Source organism: Colias eurytheme, chromosome 19 (assembly GCF_061535395.1).
Source record: "Colias eurytheme isolate Ceu_HAF_F1 chromosome 19, ilColEury1 Martin Lab GWU primary, whole genome shotgun sequence".
NCBI classification, from domain to species: Eukaryota; Metazoa; Arthropoda; class Insecta; order Lepidoptera; family Pieridae; genus Colias; species Colias eurytheme.
This window is the reverse complement of record NC_142998.1, coordinates 3,065,504-3,089,390: the sequence shown is the minus strand read 5'-3', so window position 1 is coordinate 3,089,390 and position 23,887 is coordinate 3,065,504. Positions and strand designations below refer to the sequence as shown.

At 31.7% G+C, this 23,887-nt stretch overlaps 1 protein-coding gene and 3 non-coding genes across 4 annotated transcripts; 2 read left to right on the top strand and 2 right to left on the bottom strand.

Annotated features, from left to right (window-relative positions):
- Window positions 1-319: 319 nt before the first annotated feature.
- LOC149900050 (uncharacterized) lies at window positions 320-3,127 on the bottom strand. Its single transcript, XM_090113391.1, has 2 exons — window positions 3,100-3,127; window positions 320-2,808 (listed from the first exon to the last, which is right to left on the bottom strand). The coding sequence occupies exons 1-2, from the start codon at window positions 3,125-3,127 to the stop codon at window positions 320-322; spliced, it is 2,517 nt and encodes an 838-aa protein (XP_089969517.1).
- Window positions 3,128-5,805: 2,678 nt separating this feature from the next.
- On the top strand, window positions 5,806-5,877 carry TRNAA-CGC (transfer RNA alanine (anticodon CGC)). The gene has a single exon. It is a non-coding gene; the product is annotated as a tRNA-Ala (tRNA).
- Window positions 5,878-8,670: 2,793 nt separating this feature from the next.
- TRNAA-CGC (transfer RNA alanine (anticodon CGC)) lies at window positions 8,671-8,742 on the bottom strand. Its single transcript has one exon. It is a non-coding gene; the product is annotated as a tRNA-Ala (tRNA).
- A 7,301-nt stretch (window positions 8,743-16,043) lies between these two features.
- TRNAA-CGC (transfer RNA alanine (anticodon CGC)) lies at window positions 16,044-16,115 on the top strand. Its single transcript has one exon. It is a non-coding gene; the product is annotated as a tRNA-Ala (tRNA).
- The last annotated feature ends 7,772 nt before the right edge of the window (window positions 16,116-23,887 follow it).

Below are 23,887 nucleotides of genomic sequence, written 5' to 3'. Positions count from 1 at the left end.
AAAAATTCTAGGCTTTTACTTCAATGTACTATCAGTAAAAATCTACATAGTCTGATGTCTGGGCTATCTCTATAAACTGCTCAATATTTTAATATTTTTACTGATCCGTAGATATATTATTTAAACTTAGCACAGTTACTAGATACTTAAAAATCAGTAAAAAAATCTTTTTTACGCATAGGCTTGATTCGTAATAATAACAAAGGCACTGAAAAAGCTTAAAATATTTAATATTTATATTTAAACGTTAAAAATAAGAACATTATAATATAAAATTATCAGAAACTGTTTATCTACAGTGAATGAAACCTATTATAAGCTACAGAGTAGTATTTAATTTGTCATTTTTCTTTGAAACTTTTTGAATAGCTGTGTCGTCTAAAGTGGTTTTTACTGATTTACAAAGTGTCTTCGTAGAACCTGGAAATTCTTTATTATTATGAGGTGAAGTAGGATTTATATTTCCATTATCTGCTTTGAAAATAATCCGTCTTGGTATTTTACTTGGTTTTACCTTTGACGATCTAAAGCTTGTTATATCAACTTCTATGTCTGTTTGCGGATTATCAATATTAATGTTTAATGTGTTATATTCCTTACTTAAATGTTTCTTACTCTTTTCATGAATTGGTTTAGAAATTTTCGAGATATCAGACTTTCTTCCTGTGTCGTTCTGAGTATTGTAAATTTTTATATTTAGAGAAGCATGCTCGTTTACAGATTTATCTTTTTTATTAGATTGAGATGCATTTGTAGGTCTAAATATACCAGGAAACCTTTGTTTCTTCTGTGTATCTATTTGATGTTTATCTTTTTTATTTAAGGCTATTGGGCTTTCTTTTTGGTGCTTATTTCTTTCCTCTAATTTATAACTTTTCTTTGGTTTTACAATCTTTGGAACTTTAGATATTTTGTGTTGCTGATCTTCATATTTCATATTTCTTTTAGATCTAACTTTATCCATAGGTAAAGATTTATTTTCTATTATAGTTTGTGACTCACTTTTTTCAATGGAAGCGTTATTTGTATCATTTTTGGATTTAGTTTTTAGTTCTGCAGTCTTTTCAAGAACCGACTGTCTAATGGTCAGACTTCTAGATCTTGTTCCAATGCCAGATTTGGTAATGGATTTATTGGATTTTGCTTTGATATTTTCTTTTGTTTTATTCATTACAATGCTTGGCACAACGTCTGTACTTTTATTGTCAGTTATTGAGGTATATTTCTCACTACTATCACTTTGTATACTAGATTTTTTATCATTATCCGTATTCATGGATACACATTTACATACACTTTTGGACAGAGATATGCTTGCGTGTGTGTAAGAAATATTCTTGATTTCTTGCTCTTGGATTAGTGTCATCGTTTTAGAGGAATGTAGATCAGGAAGCAAAGGTACACTTTTGGAATATTTTGTATCTTTAAGGATGCCGCGTATGGGAGCATATGGGCATATATTATGCTGTTTCGCCAAACTTATATTTTCTTCTAATGATGGAAGAGGGTTTCTATAGCTTGGCACTATTTTTGCAAAAGATGGTCGCTTTGGAATCTCATTAATATGCGTCACTTTTTCTTTGGACGATTTAAGGCTTTTAACTGTGACATATTTTGGGCCATACGAGGGTAATTCAACGTCTACTTCCAAGTTTCGCGTTCGTGGTAGCAAAAATAGTTTAACGCCGGGAAGTAAATTATTATCTTTATTGTGTTTAAATGGTTTCAGTGGGTTGGGTTTTCGTTTTCTTTTGAAGCATTTACATACATTCACCGGCTTACGTTTCTTTTTATGAGACCACAAACAGCATAGCGCAGGAATACACCAAATGATTTCCAAAAACAGCAAAATTATTATGATAATAATTTTTTTCGAAGGCCACGATACTGGACATCCAGATTCGAGAACTTTATTTTGTAAAGACGTATATTTGTCATCGCAAAAATGTACTATATCTTTGTAAAAGTTCTTTGTCTTATTTAACAGGGACAAAACACTACCAAAAGCAACGTACAGGTTATCATCACTTAAATGTGGAATCACATCTGACGCCAGCCATATTTGAAATCTTGAGCCAAAATCAGTATCATTATCCAAATTATCTGTATTTAAACAACTTGCCGCTACTATGTAATAATCCAGTAAAGCTGTAGATGAATTTGGCGACATAAGGTGAACTAACGATTGATTTTTTAAAGGTACAAACATAGTTTGTGGATTGAGACCCCAATTTATGTAAGGTAGTGGGATAGTCAGTCCGTTATCTGTTTTTTCGTAGTAGGCTAAGCGGTTGCAAGCATCATGTCTACTTCTTTGGTGCCATTCGTGTGGCTTAGGAGCTATGTCTATTGTAACAGATTGTAACAAATCTTCATTCGGACCGTGCCACGACGTGCCATCCGTATTTAAATTTCTTTTGATATTACCAAATAATTTAAATATCTTGATCGCGTTATCTGAACTGATTGTTCCAGCGTAGTATGAATATTTCGTTATCGGTAAGATCCATACTTTAATGTATCCTCCGATTGCGTCTGAGAGTGCCATATCCATAACTTCTTGTTCACTTAAACTAGTAGCTTCTTTATTAATAGTTGAGTAGCAGTTTTCAAAATAGTTCACCAGGTTTACTAAATACTCGTTGTTCAAAGAATATCCTATTTGTGGAGGTGGAATGAGGTTTTGAAAGTATCTTCTCGCTTGTAAAGCTTCTAATTCAGACGTGGTCCATTGTTCTTTGCCAACATCTGATGATGAAAAGAGAACTGATCCTACTTTTGGAGATTCTGAGTCGCAGTGTACTAATGCTTCAAAAATTATTATTAGCTTTAAATAAATTGTCATCACAATAAAATCTATAAAAATAAACACATACAAAATTGTTTACGCTGTTATACAATCTGTCAATGATCGTGACATGACAGTTTGTTTTTAACTCAGAGGTTTTTAACTACAGAGATTATTGCCATTTGCTAAAAAGAAGAAGAAGAACTACAGAGATTAAAAACTGCGTTCAGATTTAAAACCAGACGAAATTGAAAAGGAGAGACAAAATCCAGATATTCTGCTGCTAAAGATCATCGGTAGAAGTATCTAACGTGTTTCAGCGCCGTCCATATTATCCATATTGATTTTATTCATGCAATACTGTGTCCTTGTCTTTTTGCCTATTCCCACATCTCTTTAACTGAATTGATTCGAATTTTGTTGATTAGATAACACACAAGATACTATTTTTTTAAATTGGTTAAAATGTAGCGCAACATTATGATCTATGAAGTCTTCGCTTTCAGCCTACTCCTTCCACATCTTCATACAAAAGTTGTAGTAGCGTTGTATTTGTTGTTATTCATACATAAAGCATTGTCCATACTAAGAAGCCCATTGATTCTCTCAGCTGATCGTGCGTGTCATTTGTTGGCATCCACACGTCACGTTCAGGTGTAAAAGGAGCCGACATAAATCACGCGGGAACTTCTCTAATTGTTTCAATTTGTGAGATTTGCTAACAGTAGGGTAGTAATCATGCAGAATTTTCAAATTTTTGTTGGGGTTAAATATAAAAGAAACTGTGAGTTTAGAGGAATTAAATTTTTACATGAAAAGAATTTATGAAATACTGATTAGTATGTAGCTAAAAAATTCTGCATCTTGCATGTTTTTAGCAGATTGTATTTTTACATAGGTAGGTTGAACGTATGAGAAAAAGCACGAGTAAAAAACCTGTTTTTTTTTAATTATTATTTGAAAATATTAAAATTAAAAAGGATCAGAATATAGGAAAGATCAAATAGACTTGGCCACAACCTTTCCTTAAAATATAAATTTGTCTTGCAAAGATTAAACAGTTCCAGTATCAGTTTCTATTGAGGTTTCTATTGTATTATCGTTGACAGTACCAACCTCTAAGATCAACTTCCAAAATTCATCTTCTGTCATGTATCAATTACCAACCTACAAAACACCGTTTCTACATGACGTTGTTGGTTTCTACCACGCGTGTAAGTCTTTAATTACTAACCATTCATTTGTCCCTAAATTGTGATAACCCTTAACTATTAATCCGCACTAATGATGCGTGTAACTCAATACTGTTGTGTCAGAATTGATTAGAGACCGCAAGATTCATTAAAATTCATCTTCAAATGTTTAGAACCGCTTAGATAGGTAACTCTCTTTCTGTATTAGGCATTAGTCTTAGCATGAATGTTTGTTAGTCTTTTCTTGGTCTTATTAGATGAAGACGAAAAAAGAAATTAATGTTTGGTTTGGCAAATCCAAATTTTGGACTTAATTTCAGAAATTCTTTTATCTACAGGAATATATTATTCATAAAATACGACTCTTCTGTCTTCTTTGATTATTATGTACATGGGCGAGTTGAGATATGTATTGAATAAGAAACAGGACCACTCCTTGTACTTCTTTTTGTAATTTCACCAGACATTTCCCCTATAGATCCCCATCTGTTCATCTCTCACAAATATAAGAACATATTTAACTATGCACCACATTTGTACTGAAATAGGAGCATACACTTGAAGTATTAAGAACTCGTAAAGCTAATAGTCAGGGCCGCCCCTAATTAGGGTGAATTCAGAAGTGTGAGTTATTGCGGTTCGTGTATAGATTTATTGCCTTTTACGTACGTCTTATTATATCTCTTTGGGCATTGAGATACCAGTATAGATATGATTCATTTACAATTTATTTTATTTAATCTATTTAAAACTGTCAATCATCCGGAAAGGTTTTATGCAATATTACCTATGTACATTAAAATGATTTTTGGTATTAATATAGTAAGTATATTCTTAGAAAAATATAAATGGATATCCATTGCAGAAGATAGTAAAAAGATATTGAATGATTTATGGTTTGTCGAAGGCAATTTATTAACTTTATATCTATGTTCATAAGAACCTCTTAGAAAAAGCCCTTGTCTTAATGGAGATGATCGTTAATATTTAACGCATAGATAGAGGCAATTTATTTATGTCTATTTTATTTTTAATTTTTCTTTTTTATTTGAACGTGCGTTAATTCTAGCGTGTTGTGTTTCAGTTTACATTTCAAAGTAAATGTTCTGTAAGGAACTGTTTACGATGACAGTCAATGTTAAATATTTCTTTTTATTATCAATATTTATATAATGAATGCTTATAATTTAAAGATACTCTGGTTATTCATTAGTAAATGTTATGTACCTAACTGTGTTTAGTTGAGAGTCTTTTTAGAGAAATGGATATTCATAATTAAACGTCAAAGTTTACAGTAACAAATAGTTTTGAGATTAATTTTGTCTTTTTTTTTACAATACTTCGGTGTATTCTTTCTTGTTGTGTATGAATTGTTGAGTTTGTAATTCTTATTATTATTACCTTGTCTACAGATACGCGACAATTTCGGCAGGGGACAGACAGGCTCAGGGGAAATCTGCGGTTATTAGCTGTCAGTCAAACTAACAATATCTCAGTGTGACTTATCGAAAGTGCGAATTGACGATTTTTTGACTGGAGATTAAAGTTTTTTGTTTTTGGATGAGTTTTTATGTGGTGGTGTTTTCTTTTGGTTTATAGTTGATCGTTGGTATGTTGTATGTGTAAGTTTGATTTAAAATGTACTTACCTTACCTATATACATACTTTTATTTTTTATTTTAAAAAATCTTACTTATTTCTAGACGGTATTATTATTGATACTCACTTTATCACACACATTTGGATTTTTTAGTGTTAATGATAAAAAGGAAGTTTTGTACACAAACTAACTACGATTCCTTATTTTCAGAAACCTCTGCAACCGGGGGTGTAACTCAGTGGTAGAGTGTCTGCTTCGCATGCTGAAAGTCCTGGGTTCAAATCCCAGCACCTCCAACTTAAACAATCATTTTTAAATTTTTCTAATAAAATATTTTTAATTGTTTTATTTACTTTATGATTCAAAATTACTTGGTTTATACTATATTGCTTAAATTTTAATATTATTGTTAAAATACTATATAATAAATAATAATGTTACTTAAATAATAATGTTACTTAAATAAAATGGTCGATGATCAACCGAAATATCAGATTTTTTCGCAAATTCGCATCAATAACTAAGAAAGCATTTTTCCATGAAATAAAAATCAGAAAGTCACAGATGGCTGTAGATTTCCGAACGGATTACATTGGAAATTGAGTCGCGACGTAATTTCCTGAACGAACCGAATATTCGTCGTGTCACTTTTCTTGTATTTTTTTTAAATCAGGTTATTTAGAAAATAACATTTAATATAATAAATATATTTGATGTTTTTCTTTGAGTAAAAATATATTTTTTATGTTCTAAAATAATATTAAGTATAATACGTACGATCTGCATACACAAACGTATGTATACTTTTTATTTCATATTTAGTTACTTAGTTTAATTAATTCTTGACTTCGATATTATTCGAAACATTCTTTGCAAGTTTGCAAAACGAATTTTGGCACACAGGTGGCTGATCTTTCTTTCTTTTTTTTTATTTGATTAGAATAACTAGCTTTCCGCCCGAAGCTTCGCCCGCGTTTTCAAAGAATAACCGCATAGTTCTCGTTCCCGTGGGATTTCCGGAAAAACCTATCCTATGTGCCAAATTACCCTCTACCTATATGTGTCCTAAATTTCATTGTAATCGGTTCAGTAGTATTTGCGTGAAAGAGTAACATACATAGGTACATACACATACATCCATCCTCAAAAACTTTCGTATTTATAAATTATAATATAATAGATTTGCGCCCGCGGCTTCGCCCGCCTTTTTTTTAAGGAAAACCCGCATAGTTCCCGTTCCCGTGCGGTTTCAGGTATAAAACCTATCCTATGTGTTAATACAAGTTACCCTCTATATGTGTGCTGAATTTCATTGTAATCGGTCCTTACAAACTTTCGCATTTATAACATTAGTAGGACTAGCTTTCCGCCCGCGGCTTCGCCCGCTTTGTCTAAAACCTAATAAATTAAAAACAAACACCTTCGTCAAGAATCACTCTATCAATAAAAAAACCGCATCAAAATCCGTTGCGTAATTTTAAAGATTAAGCATACAAAGGGACATTGGGACAGAGAAAGCGACTTTGTTTTATACTATGTAGTGAAGTAATAATAAATAAATAATAAAATCTTTATTAGCACAGTTTATTAGCAAGCAGGCCAGGTACATTAAAAATTAACAATATATGTACTTACAAACTAATTACTAAAACCTACTATAGTCTGTCCACTATAAGAATTGCTTTTTGACAGCTCGACGGGTGATACCAGAAGTGATGTTCAAAAGATTATCGATTGTGATACCATTTCAATTATAAATTCAAAATATTATCATAAATCGAATCAGGTACGTAAATAATAATTACAACGTAAACGTACTAATAAGATATGTAATAATAAGACCACATTATCTATGCATTGTATGTTAAAACTAAACTAAACTAATATTTTATTATTTATTGGTTTCTATCTTACAATTTGGTTGTCTTTACGTTTAAATTATATAACATAATAGAAGAGTTTTTCTGTATCGGATATATTTTACAGAGTATTTCTATCGATTATTATAATCTATCGACCCATCATTGAATAATTCTGTGTAGACATCACTAAGTGGGCGGGACCTGTCCATGAAGTACGATAATTATTTGTATGACATTTTAACATAGACAATACAATCCTTCATAGGCGTGAAGCTGTCAAAAAGCAAATAATTTAATGGACAGAGTATAGCTACAAAGAATGCCGCTCAGCATTTTACAGTGAAAGCATAGACTTTCACTGCAGAGCTGATTTTCAGCGACACCTTATTTATACCTATATCTAATTACTAGCTTTCCAAGTAGGATTTCTAAGTAGGATTTATAATATTAGTAGGATAGGATATAACTAATTTAAAGAGAGAATATTATACCAAGGATATTCCTCAAGTTCATACAATTGTGGCAGTGGTTACGAACCAATGCTAGTTTGAATTATTAACCAGCCTGTCCATCCTTAGTTTGTTATTCCATTTGGTCTGACATTTGAGGAACTAAGCAATTCATTGTGATTAGCCACTGAATACATTGCTTGTATGATTACGTTATTTTAATCGACTTGGAAGAATGTTATTTTTTAACCGACTTCAATAAAAGGAGGAGGTCGGCCGATATATTTTTTTAATAACCATTAGGTATTATGTGTCAGAAGAGAAACGTTTTAGCAGGCCCATCATTTAAAAATCATAATTGAAACAACTAATTTTTTTGAATATGTTTTGATTTTGTAGTATGAAAGTAGTTAATGTAAATTCTTAAATAAAATTTCAGTAACTTTGAAGAATGAGTTGATGTCTTATACAGAATGTTTATTAAAAATATTAAATACTAGGTGCTAAGCGCCGATTCACCCCCGTAGCTCCACTCCTGTTGGTCGTAGCGTGATGATATATAGCCTATAGCGGCTATAGCCTGCCCCGATAAATGAGCTATCTAACACCGAAATAATTTTTCAAATTGGACCAGTAGTTCCCGAGATTAGCGCGTTCAAACAAACAAACTCTTCAGCTTTATTTGTCACTAGAATGTACCAAAATATAAAAATACCTTTACCACTGTAAAAATATTCTACAGCACCAACTGTTAACCAAGTTATTAAAAAGCATTTTTTGGAGGTGCTGGGATTTGAACCCAGGACTTTCAGCATGCGAAGCAGACACTCTACCACTGAGTTACACCCCCAATGAAGTAATGCTCCAAAATAGGGAACCAAATACGTAGCATGCATTTAAAATTTTATCTTTTACATTTTACAATCTAACAAATCTTGATAAAGATTACCTATAGTTAAAACTTTTCGGTCGGATATCGTCCGAAAAAAATGTAAGAAATTTAAAAATTTGTAGGTAGTTTACTCAAGCAATCAACAACAAAAACCTCAATAAATATATGTATAAGCACAGACTAAGTATAAGTATGAGTAAGTACAATTCCTTCAGATACACTTACATACATAAGGTAGGTAAACAATAATTAGTACGTATTTCTGCATTTTATAGTATTTTTTCATATATATTTTCGGTTGATTTTTAAATAATAATTCTCACTTTTTATTATAACATTATATTATAGTGTGAATGTACCCCACTAGATGGCGCTGTACTAAATTAATCTCGGATTAAAACAACTTTATTCGTGATTCGTTATCTGTTTTTACAGTTACACCCTTGTGACCCTTTTAATGAACTATCAATGAAAATATTGCATAAAATTAAAGATGCGTGGTAGTTGGTACACACGGACCACGGTCATGCTCATTTTAATGTTATGAATATGAATATTTCCGGATTATTTTTGTTAAATTACTCTTTTATATGGATTACCTATCTATATTAGGTATATAAGTTGCAAGTAAATCGTAGTGAAGTAAACGGTTAATAATATTTTAATTGACTTAAGATTTAAAAAGGATGTATGCTGAGCACTCGTGTCAGAAGTGAAACTTCTTTGGCAAGATTAAAAGATACTTACCATAATCGTCGTCATGACGTGACGGTATTGCCATGACGTGACCTTGAAATTTTATTCTCATCGCGCCTAAAGAAGTTTTACTTCAAAAGTTTACTAAGTAGTTTGAGTTTCTGTTCGAAAAATAATTACGTAAATAGATACAGTCCTAATTTATTCACTTTTCACAAATACAAGTTAAAACACAACATATCTTTCAATATTTGGTACTTACAGAAATACACCAATACGTATATTATTAAAATCAGATGTATGTATAATTAAAAAACGGTTTCGCATTTTCGTGGGCAGTGTTGCGTGAAAATCACATAAAAATCATTACATCAGTCTATTGTGTGCCCGTGGTGCCACCCCACAACCCCTTGTAACAACCACTGTATAATTATTTGCTATGAACGCAAATGTGGTTCGCTAGAGATCCGTAGAACAGTATAAAATGTAATGATAAAATTTGCGAGAAAGAAGTCAAGAGAATGTGATAAACTTTAGCGACACAGTATACAGTATAAGTGTAGTGATACAATTCGCGTGATAAGCAATTATGTGATAAGTGATACAATGATATTAATTGCGAAGTGAAAACAGAATATGATGGAAAACTTGCGTTGATTGATGATTTCCAAAGACACAACTACGATATTATAGATTGAGTGTATGTACTAGCCAACATAACAAACTTACATATGTATATTTTAAATCAAACTTTCGCTAGACGTTTGTCAAACTACCTATTCATCACATTATATTATTAGTTTTAAATTAACTGTTAAGTTATGGTAATTGTTACTTACTTACCACTACTACTTACAGCTGTTACAGCTACATATGTAGATTAAATTGACCATTTACATAGGTATCAACAAAAGCATTTTTTGTAATAACCTGCCACACTTATTTGCGTATATTGATGAGTACCTATATTCAAGAAATATTATAACAATCTTCTTTATGAATACACACTTAAAGAACATGCAAAAAAAAAAGAAAATAGAAGCTACAATATCTACGGAACCCTCCATAAATTGTAGCGCAACGTTAACTTAGTTACATTGACTTATACCCTATATTTATTGATGCGGGTGATATTCTTTATTCGGCTTTAAACGAAATGTATGTTAAAAGGATTGATTGTGAAGTTAATTCTGATAGGTGTAGATTTAACGAGTCGAGTTTTAAACGAGTATAGTATTTTATTAAGGTTACAGTTTACATTTACGGAATATATGTATTGATTTATGATCATTTATGGATGTTTGAAATAAAAATCACATATAAGTACCTACGTAACCTATTTGCAACAAACATTACAGATATTTCAATCATAAAAATTATATTTGTTTCGTCAAAATGGTTTTATCCGAGTATAAAATGCAGGTACTCTACTTTTACCGGAGATTAAAAAATTACATCGCAAGATTGCTCTATATATTTCTAACTAGCTGCGCCCCGCGGTTTCACCCGTGGCTCCGCTTCTGTTGGTCTTAGCGTGATAATATAATAAAATTATATAGCCTATAACCTTCCTCGATAAATGGACTATCCAACACCGAAATAATTTTTCAAATCGGACCTTGAGATTAGCGCGTTCAAACAAACAAACAAACTCTTCAGCTTTATAATATTAGTAGGTATAGATTCTATGGTTATAAATCTATGGATCAATAACGAATTAGCGCGAAAATTTGCATTGCTAATCCCATTTTATAGCTAAGCAAGCAAGTAAGTACCTCACCTTATGTTAAGTGGTCACTATTGCCCATAAACATTTGCACTGGTGGTTGCAGGTGCTTTGCCTTTTAAGGGTATAAAGGCTCTTCATGATGTTAAAGATATATAGGTAGACTCTTTTCTAGGTATGTGGTAACTGGTAGGTGTTCGGAATACTGCAGGAAGTTGGGAGTAAAATGTAATATGGTAGATTGGACCATCTAGACGGTGTTGGTGGTATCTAAAAAGTAAAAACCATTATGAAAAATTGATTCAATCGGACGTTTTCTTTTACACGAAAGAATGCTCTACCTTTATGTTTATTTGATGTAAATTAATTATGGGTATTTTTTGTGTAAATAAAATAAATAAATAAAATAAAGAATAAGTTAAAATTAATGTTTTTCATTGTCCTTGTTTTCAGGTTAGAAAATTTCAAGGTGACAAATCTTTACTAAGACTTCAAAGTAACCAGCTCATACCTAGGATTCACACAATGACCTATTAAATATATCCATACAGTTAGTCCCTACCAGTCGGCGAAGTTTCTAGACCTTGAGCAAATATTAAGCTGAAGTGATACTAGTTATTTGCGATATTATCACAGATTACTAAATAGTTACTAATATTACCTAGTAACTATACTAGTACCTCAGATTACTAAATAGTAAATAGTTACTGCCTTGTTAACTGTAGAACTGCGGTAGAGATTATCTTCTCTACTAAATTTATTTCTTTTCGTCGCCTTATATGTTTTACTTAATGATCTAAGATGTTTTATCAAGGTAAAACAATTTATAGCATAAATTGTACTTCATTTTATTGTATGATTCTATAGAGTAAAATAAAGTTATCAAAACTCTAGTTTTAATGTGAAAACGAAAAATAATAACTCTCCTACCGATCATTGACATACTGAGAATAAAATGCAAAACATAAAAAAAACAAAATCAGATTCAGACCCATTTAGATGTTAGGATTTAGTTGCACATTAATTAAATTTAATTGAAATATTTGAAATATAAATAAATCGTTTCCTTAAAAATATGAGCATTCCGAGATTTAAGCAATAATTTAAAAATTATTTTCCTATTAGACAAGCGCCTTATTCGGAACCAGTATACGTCACGAGAGCGTTCACCCCTGACCCCTAACTGGTCATCCCAACGACTATCTCTTTCACACCAAGCGATTTGTGGTATATCCGTCCCTTTCCTGGCTGGGCACGATCTGATCATATGGACCCGGGCATCTTCAGAATTGCACTTGGTGACTTGCTACAAAAGTGGATGGAATTAAATTTTATTGTTTAATTTTTATTATGTGGGATGTGTGTTAACTAGTATATATAATTAATATAAACACAGATAATTCCTGGTGCACTGCAATTTTTAAATTAAAATGTAGATACGTTTTTTTAATTAATAAAGTTACTTCTATTCTCTACTATGAATCGTATAGACTATAGAGAAATTGATTCCTATTTTTATGTTTAGAACATTTTGAATTATAAAAACTGTAAATAAAGAGTTTCGAGTATCTTATTCTTGTATCATTACGTGCTTAAATAGATTCTTCGTTATCATATACATACTGTATTTATATTATCTTACTTACTGATGCATCGTATTATTTAAAAAAAATGTTACAAAATTAAATATCCAATAAGAAAATAAAAATTCAAATTCATCATTTATCGTCACGAGTCACACGGAAGAGTACGTTAAGTTACTCGCTCGCGCGGCTCGATCTAAGCACATTTACATGCATTGAAATTTATACACCACCTTAACTTAGCTTCTAGTTACATTATGCGGAACACTAGCGAACCTACGTGACTTTGTCCGCATTTTAAATCCATTCGTAACATGAACGAAGATTACAATAGTGGATGGACTATCCTATCCTACTAATATAAATGCGAAAGTTTGTGAGGATGTTTGTGTGTGTTTGTTACTCTTTCACGCAAATACTACTGAATCGATTACAATGAAATTTAGCACACATATAGAGGGTAACTTGGATTAACACATAGGATAGGTTTTATCCCGGAAATCCCAAACGGAACGGGAACTATGCGGGCATTTCTTTGAAAGCGCGGGCGAAGCCGCGGGCGGAATGCTAGTGTTTTTATAATACTGCGATACTAGGTTTTATTGTATGGTTAAAGATGTTAGAGCCGTAAAAGCTCAGTGATTAAAGCTTTCGTCAAATCTTCGTTAGACACCTTTTTAATTAAATTCTTGTATAATGTGCTCATCATCATCATTTGATAGATGATGATGATGCTAATTTGCTATAACTAATTAATAAATTAATATGTAATTCACTCTAGCCATTTGCAATGCTAATTCTAGCAATAAGTTATTTCAATATTTATAAAAATAGGTACATGTTGTCATTACGATTTAAATTTTTGAAACCTGACTTTATGTTACATATTATTCAATTTAAAATTGTTATTGGCTTCTTAAAAAGTTTCTTACTCACTATTCACACAAGAATCTTATTACAATAAATAATCCAATAAGAACAGTTTAAAATCTATTTCGAATTGAAACGACGCGTGAAATTTGTTGTAAGCGATTTAATTTTTGATTTATGTGATGGATTTTAACGGCTTTTACACCGAGTTCTTAAATTACCGCTTAAGTTACAATACAAATATGGTTTTATTACCGTTTTGTTGTGAGCGCTTGGAATTAGCTAAGTGATTATACAATGCATTTTGAGGTAGGTAATATACGAATAGTGTCCTTAATATTTAAGGTTATTATTATTTATTAGTTATCAAAATGTTACGAGGTAAATGCTGATTATGAAGAGACCCAAAAATTCCGACTGTACTTATTTTGAGTAAACTTTCAGCTTGTTTGTAGAAAGAAATGAATATAACGGATATTTCATGTTCTTATTGATTTTTGCAATCTTGTATTATCGCCAATTCGAAATCCGTGCAACGTCTAAATGGTATCAAGTCTAGGAATTCTATTTTAAAATGCTAATATGTATACTGTAAGATTTTCCATTTTCTTGTTAGAAAGAATACATATTGAAGCGTAAAATGATTTCAGTGTGTCTGAAAGTGTTTTTGCTTGGACATTTATGACATGATAATTGGATAGATTGGATATATTATGTAATATGTAGATTTCGATAGATTTTGTTTTTTAATTTTATAATAATCTACATTATGAAAAGATTAGAAAGTTTTGGTAAAGTACCTACCTAACTAGAATGGCAAAATATGATTAGATAAGAATTTAATTTCTGCCTGAGTAATTAATACAGTTTATTCTTATATTCTTCAAGTAAAGAACTGTCTTTTTCAATAAGATTTTTCTAAAGAGTAGTCGCTTGACATTCGCGGAAATTGTATTCAAAATTTGAGATTCACGATTCGCTCAACCTCGTTGTTTATTCCTCACTAGATTACGCTGTAACCAAAGACACAGAGGGCCATTTGTTCAAAGAAGATGATATACAACCCAGCCGTGCGTGTGACGACATGTACCACACACACAAACTTACAAACAAACGAAAAATATACCTTAAAAACCCTAAGCTACGTCGATAAAGTCGACATTGCCGTGACAAAAAAATAACACTCGCAAATATAAATATGTAACTAGCAATGGGAAACGACGAAAAGAGAATAAAATATTGCAGAAAAGTGGACCCAGGACGCAATAAAATATCAATTTTTTTACTGTTCCACTATTTTGCGGAATTCCGGGCAATCTGTTGATACTATTGTCATTTTGTCGTGCATTGCTGCTTTTGATAGTATGATATTTAAAGATTACTGAACATAAAAAATAATGTATATCGTGGTGATAAATTGTTCATTGGAGTTAAATGGAAAATGATATAGTGGTATGTTGGTGTGTTCCCTCAGTTTTAGTTTCCTCTAGTTGAATATGATTGCGGTGTATTATACGTGGTAGGGGAATATTCGTCTCATATCGTTTTTTAAGCATTTCCTTGAAAGTTATTTAGATGAATTATTGTTCTGTATTAAAATACTTGGTAAGGGACGTTTTGAAAGGGAATAAAAGAAAATCTGAAAAATAAAAAAATCTTGTTTTATTTCCGTACAAATTAATTCGTTAATTAAAAGAAAAATTACTAAAATCTTTGAATAAAAAAAGAAGTTTCATCCATTTCTCACAACGAATCTTCTGTGTCACAACGAATATGACTCGAATATTTCTCAAACATAAAAACCAGACAAAGTCGCGACAAAACTACTAGCTTGTATATTTCAATAGTACCGCTAATTGATTTTTGTTTGCCCCTCTTTAATTGTAACGGGTGGAGTCTGACTTTTTGAATTATTCATTTGATTCACATGCATATTCAGTATTGATCAACTATTTTAACCGACATCGAAAATTGTGATCGTTTTATGAGAAAATCAAAGTAGGTAACTAAAAATAAATTAATTTAAGAGTACGTTTCTTACATCTTGTTATGTACTGTACTAGTTTTATTTATTTATTTTATTTATTTATTTATTTATTTAGTTTTAGAAGCATAGAGCAGGCTTGAGTTTTTTTAAGAGAGATTTTTTTATCAAACATTATATTTCTGAGTGCAAATCACTTAAAAAGTTCCACTATTCAATATTTTTTTATAGTTCCGTTACCTTAAGAAAAAATAGGCATAATGCGCTGATAAAAATAATATAATTATTATTGCCTACATTTTAAAGATCACGCTTTTATTTGCATGAAGACAGGACTATTACAGACTGTCAGGATGTTTTGTAAAGAGATATGGACCTTAATTTCAAATCTTATTTCACCGGGGGTGTAACTCAGTGGTAGAGTGTCTGCTTCGCATGCTGAAAGTCCTGGGTTCAAATCCCAGCACCTCCAAATGATTCTTCTTTTGCTTGTGTTTTTTTTTAATTTTTCACAAATTTGTGCGCCTTTCAATATAATTTACATATTATTCTTTTCTGAACATGAAAAACAGTTTTATTTTAAATTCAATTATTTAAAAAATGTATATCTTATGTATATATACATTTTTTAAATAATTGACTATCGACTGTCCAGTACTGTGTACCTACTGATTTCATATAAGTAATATAGTATCCTTAAAAAGAAAGAGTAGAAATTATTATAGTACGTCTTTCGTATCATATTGTGCAGTAGAAATATTATACTGTGCCAAAATTATGGTCGTGTTTAAAATACCAAGTTTACAAAGAATTATTACAGGCCAATAAAGCACTGTTGCATACCTACTTTTGAAAATATAATATGTATACTTATTTTTACTTTACTCTTTCATGGCTAAAATGCCATGATGTTAAAATTTATACGATAGTTGACATAAATAAAAGCAGACATTTATTAAACAACATGGTGGTTATAATTGAAGTCGCGGGCAGATGCAGAAAGCTTCAATGACAATATATTTAAATAATACATATTATTTTAGCAGTAATAATATATTTATTTGAGCTAATGTCTCAACCCAGTAGAGCGGACAGCCGCCACGTGGCAGGATTTGATTATTAAATATTAATATTTGAATGACAACCACCTGGGTCTCGTTGAGGTCTGTTGCGGGTCACTAGGTACGTATAGAGATTTTTATTGAAAATTAAAATGAGGTACATTATGATAACGACTAGCCAGCAGTCATACGGCACTGTCGGCAGGTTGACAGTATTAAAACGTATTTTGTTAAAAAAAAAAATACAATTTTTGATTGAAAAAACCATCAGATTTGTAATTTTTTTGATTTAGTAATCATTTTCATGCAAAATAAAAAATTCAAATTTTTTAAAAATTGTTGGTGCTTGATTTGGAATAGTAGCTGGTAACAGTTATAGTTTAGTTTAACCACTGAAATAATAAAATGTAAAAAGTAAAATTAAATTTTAACTACTTAATAGATAACATCAGTGTAGAGTCACATATTATTATTATATGGTCATTGGTCAGCTAAAAGCTACGGGAAATAGAGTTTCCCGCTGATATCCATGTGAATTATTTATAGTGGCAGATGTCTTGCATTCTAATGTACCTTTTAAATACATCCTTTGCTTATCTTCCCACGTAACATCGATCAAATTAATCCGACTCACCCACAAGAGTTGACCCCAAACTGAAACTATGTTTGGACCTCAAGACAAAAGCACAAAGGACCTTTGTGAAGGACACCAAAACATAAAATTTAAAACACTTTTAACACAAGATTTATATCGTGGGAATGTCTTCTTATTCCGCACTTTCGGCTCTATTGACCGCAAACTTGTCGGTCAGTTTATAATATTGTATTTAGCGTGTAGGTGGATCGGTAGAAATGATACTTGTTTAGGTTTAAATTTATTTATTGAGAATTTTAGTATAGAATTGATTTTCAATTTTAATCCTTAGGTATGTTATTTTAAAAGATAAGGTACTGGTAGTAGTAGTACCTAATACCTGCCAGTAGGTGAAGGTAATTTATACCTTAAAAGTAGGATTGAGCTTAAATTCTGAAGTCGCATAATAACATTATTGTCAGTGTATACCTAATGTCAAGATTGTTCACATTTATTATAGTTAAAATTTAAGTATACGGTTTTTTTAATTTTACCTTACTTTCATTGAAATAAGCACTAGATATAGTATATGCTTTCGCAAATACTATATCTATACTTGGTAATAATTCACCAAGGGTATTATAAAAGTATCAAGATGACACAATCGCTGCGAATGCGCGGGCGCCGGCTGGCACATCACTATTGTTAGTGCACCCTATTGCCGCATTGACTAGTGTTGTACCACATTCATTGTTCCTACAAGATGTCCCGCTGATTTTTGTTGGCGATATTAAAAGCATTAATTTATTTCCTTAGAGATTTCGAGTTATTGGTAAGTGCATGCGGCGCTACTTATCATTAGATGGATTGATATTAATATTTTAAAAAGATAATGTACATATACGTTTATATTTAATCTAAGATTTATTAATTTTAAAAAGGCGTTAAAATTACTACTTAACTGCGCCGTTGCTCACATGAAACAGAATTGAAAGTATAAAGTTTTTTGGAAAATAGTAAATGTAGAGTGGGATGGACAATCATTAGTGATGAGTTTCCAAAGGCTTCAGTGCAGTTTAAAAGATTGTAAATTCATATAAATCTTTTATTATATACAATTATCGTTTGGCAGTTCAACTCCTCCGACTTGACCAATTCTCATGCAATTTTGTGTGCATATCGAGTAGGACAACAATTATTTTCCTTACCCCTATGTATGGCAGAACAACGTTTGCCGGGACAGCTAGTCTAAGGGCGCTTGTGCACTACAAGGAATTTTACTGTCCGGCATTCCGATTTTTTACGGTCCGGTGTGGCATGAAAAAACCGATGAATTGCTTGTGCACCTATCCGTCTTTACTCGGATCAGTGCGGTACAGTTCAAGGAAGTTTGGCGGTATAATGCTATCATAAATGATTGTTTTTGCATTTTACAAGAAACGAGTAAAAATATAGAAGGTGAAATATTATATTATTTCGTTATAATAAAAAGTAAAGTTCCGTTAGAGATTTAAAATGCGTGTTTCACTTATTTATTTTAATCGGTGACGAGGAGCTAAAGCTATTCCCACTTGAACTTTAACTTACCAACACTTACTTAGATAATAATTATAGGTCAATGCTTGGTCAATGTATATAAAATAACAATACCGACTTCTCAAATCTCATTGCCAACTAAAAGAAAGTAAAACAAGAGCTTGCTTTCAATTGGCATATGCAGTTAAAACAGTAAAATCCAAGCAAGTGGGCATTCGAAAACAATTATACCTACAGCGACTAGTAGACACAAAAAACCATCCGGAATAGGGAAAAGTAAAATGTCGGACAGTAAAATTACGTATAGTGCACAAGCTAGTATATAGATTAATGGCGTGCCATACCGGACCGTAAAAAATCGGAATGCCGGACCGTAAAATTCCTTGTAGTGGACAAACGCCCTAAGGGCGCTTGTGCACTACAAGGAATTTTACTGTCCGGCATTCCGATTTTTTACGGTCCGGTGTGGCATGAAAAAACCGATGAATTGCTTGTGCACCTGTCCGTCTTTACTCGGATCAGTGCGATACAGTTCAAGGAAGTATGGCGGTATAATGCTATCATAAATGATTGTTTTCGCATTTTACAAGAAACGAGTAAAAATATAGAAGGTGAAATATTATATTACTTCGTTATAATAAACGAAGTAAAGTACAGTAAAGTAGTTACGGTAAAGTTCCGTAAGAGATTTAAAATGCGTGTTTCACTTATTTATTTTAATCGGTGACGAGGAGCTAAATCTATTCCCACTTGAACTTTAACTTACCAATACTTACTTAGATAATAATTATAGGTCAATGTATATAAAATAACAATACCGACTTCTCAAATCTCATTGCCAGCTAAAAGAAAGTAAAACAAGAGCTTGCTTTCAATTGGCATAATATGTAATAAAAAGAGTAAAATCCAAGCAAGTGGGCACTCGAAAACAATTATACCTACAGCGACTCGTAAACTCAAAAAACCATCCGGAATAGGGAAAAGTAAAATGTCGGACAGTAAAATTACGTATAGTGCACAAGCTAGTATTTAGATTAATTGCGTGCCATACCGGACCGTAAAAAATCGGAATGCCGGACCGTAAAATTCCTTGTAGTGGACAAACGCCCTAAGGGGTGATTTTTCAATCCTTGGTTAAAACTTATTCGTCAAATAATGTATAAAACAAACCATTTTAAAAACGTATTCTAATTGTCCGTATTTGACAGTTTACGTGACATTTTAATATTTTGGACGGATAAGTTTTAACCAAGCATTGAAAATTCGGCCCTTATATAATATTTATGTCTTTTGTCTGACATAGACGCAGTACATACTGATTTAACAAGTCCTTAGCATTCTACGCTCTACATTATCTCTTGTGGTATATGTTGTCAAGTTGATTGAAAGCCCAACTTTGCTCCCAAGCGTCGGGAGGGGTAATCGGCTATGTTTTTCATTACCTACCCCTCATCGAACAGCTTTTGTGTTACCACTCCGCGGTTGACACTTCGCGTACGGTGGGTGTATTTGGACTGTTCGGAAGAATTGTTTTTTTATTGTAATTTTGTGCAGATATTTGCAATATTTTTCTGTAAATTGTATGTGTTAGAGTAGAGAATAGCTGATGTATCCGATAAATATTCTTAGGTTCTCTTAAATGCTATTTCCTGCTGTGATAAATTTCATTCAAGGATTTTTTTAATCCAATCAAGTTTATTAACGAGTTCTTCTGTGTCGCTCGAACCTAGCTGGATATGGATGGATAACAACTATAATTCTACTGGTAAACATATTTTTATTTCATCACTGCAGATAAACTGTTGCTACAAACATTCTCAAACCATTCAATAGTGTTAAATACAGTGTCATCACCGTAAACACCTCGTCAAAATTTTCCAAAAGTTTTCCCGCGACTACGAATGATTTCACTTTTGTCATTGCCTTTGTTTCGCTTTTCATAATACACGTTGTAATTAAACCTGTTAACAGTAGCGTTGTTTTAATTATTTAAATCTTAAGATTTCTAAAATTATACAATGTTAATAATTCTTAAAGAAATAATCTTTAAACGACAAAAGGATGTGGAACATAACATTTTGGATTTGTTACTGTATTGGCGGTCAATTCGGTCAATTGAAAATAACACGATTCTCAAATAATTCGTTACATCTTGCTACTTGCAAGTGTATAGATAATAAATACAAAAAGCACACAACATTGATATATCTTCATGTTCATTATGATAATTTACTTTGTTATTGCTACACAAAACATGTTATACTATTATTTTACCTCAACAGGGTAGGTCAATTAGATGAATGTTATGTTGTTTATGAATGAAACGACTACATTAGCAAAATCATGAAAGAAGATTAGTAGTTCAATATAGCAACAAAAGATAAATTTTAAACACAATGATAATTTTCGCTCGATTCGACTCTTGAAAGATAATAAACAATGATTTTCGGCCGTTTCGCTTAAAAAAAGGTTTAAAATAAAGGCACATTGTCACATCTTCACACACTCCTATCGGGATAGAGTGGTGAACAAGTTCAGCAAACAAAACCCATTAATTACTTCGGACGTGATCCATCAGTCCGTTTTTGCGTTTTAATTAAAAAGTAACAATGACACGGGACGCTAGAGCGCTGTGTGGAGTTCAGATTTTTGTTTATTTTGTACGAAAAACGGAATGCTAAAGAAATACTTTATATCTTCTTTCTGATGCGAAAAAGTGTCTGATTGAACCGGGATTAAATGCTCTAGGTATGTTAATGCAGGACATGAATCATACATCATTAATGGACATAGTAAGATGTAATACGCCCAATTCTAAAATAAATTTTATTTTTCTTCATAATTGCTCATCATTCGAATAAAAAGCCGTTTTAAAAATACAGTTTTAATTCAATATTTTCATGCAATTGGAACTTCGGTCGTTATAAAAAAACATGTTGCATTGTTTGCTCTGTGTCTGGGTGTTAATTATCTATATAAGTATTTATTTAACTATATATGTATGTTTATCAGCCATGTTTCCATAACACAAGCGAAAGCTTAGTATGGAAACAGATCGTGCCGTGTGTGAAAACTGTCCTGAAATATTTATTTATTTATTACTAGCTTCCGCCCACGACTTTGTACGTGCATCCCCATTTTTCCCGTTCCCGCACGAATTTCGGGAAATCCTTTCTTAGCGGATGCCTACGTCCTAACATCTACCTGCATGCCAATTTTCAGCCCGATACGTCCAGTGGTTTGGGCTGTGCGTTGATAGATCACTATATCAGTCACCTTTGAGTTTTATATATATATGTAATAGATTTATTGTAATATGCTTATTCTCGCGAATTTGCATATTAAACATAAACATTTTATTTTTATCTTAATAATATTTTTTTTTCTTTTACTTTTTCAGCCACCCATATTATATATCAAACCTCTACCTTAGGTGGCCTGGAAGAAATCACTTTTGAGCGATAAGGTCACCTTTTGTACTTTACCTCGCATATATCAGCATCTCGCATATATCGCCTATACTGTACATTGTAATATTAAATGGTGTGGTACAATAAATGATTAAATAAATAAATATATAAATTAACCGATTTATTTATTCTTATTTTATATAACGTCATACAAAATACAAAGTGACAGAAATGTATAACTTATTTAAAACCGTCCATCGGTTTTAATAAAGCTTTTCCCGAATTTATACAAAATACGACCTAATTATAATTCACTCTCAAAAGAAGGTATCTTTGAACTTACCTGCATTGAGAGGATTTTCTTCATCCCACATATTTTCCGACAAATAAATAAGCAAACAAAAACGAACCCTATCTATTTACTTTTGAGCTTATTTTCCATTACCTGCAAGGATACCCTCCTCGGTAACATTAATAAGGAGAATTAAGATTAAAATGATATTAAATTTTGATATTGTGTTGTGTTCGGATTATACTCAAGGAAATTTTAATATGGGCGTCTTTGAAAGCTCTGTGGGGTGACGTCAGTTGTACGCGTCTAAGACATGCCTAGACTTTATAAGACTCAGTTAATAAGATTTTTTTTGGTTTATTTTATTACAGTTCTCGTTATTATTGTATTTCTTATGTTTCTCATCTTCTGCCCTGACTGCCTGTGTATAATTGTGCATGTGTGGATAAGGGCCTTATAAAATGATAAAGGTTTAATAGTTATCCACATGAATTACGACAAGAATATACGAATGGCATTAAAATGCAATCTGATTACATAATTTTAACATTTCTTGTCCATATTATTGATAAAAAAACTTGGATTTTACTATTTCACACCTTATTGTTGAAAATTGCAAATTTATTCAGCGTATAAACATCTTGCAATCTTAGCATATTGAAATACAACAAGTCGGATCACGTTTAAAATCAAAAGCAAACAATAATCAGTAACTAGCCGAAGTTTTTCTGACGACACACTTTGAATAATTATGCCGAAGGGTCACTCGCCACTCCGCTAATCAAGTGCTATTGAATATAAGAAATTCTTCAATTGATTACGTTCAAAAGCACAAATTGTTATCCATCTTCTTAAGTTTTAGAACGAACGAGGAATTCGTAAGTTGATGTTTAAGATTGAGTTTAAGCGCATTTTTAATAAATACTTAGTACCAGAATAGAGGTACAATTCTACATAATATATTCTTCAGATACAATTCTGAAAGTACGGAACTATTCTGTTACAAGTTCAATTATATGTATCTAATCAATAATTGAAAAAAAAAACACATAAAAGATAACAATAAAAAAAGATTATGCTCTTTATCTGTAGATTTTAAAGCGCTGAAAGCTCTTTGGGTTACTTTATAACTTTATAAGAGTTTCGTATGGACTCCTAATTTCATGCAGTAAAAAGTATATGAATTAAAGTTAACTGAACGTCTCTTTCGACTTAGTCATGCTTATAAGATGCAATCAAGGACCAGACGAACCTTAAATTAATAATAATATGTACATACACAAAAATGCATACAAAGTCCCGCTATTATAAATCAATAAACAGTTCGGAACTATCTAATCTCCTACGAGCAAATTGTAAGTTAAACTTGTT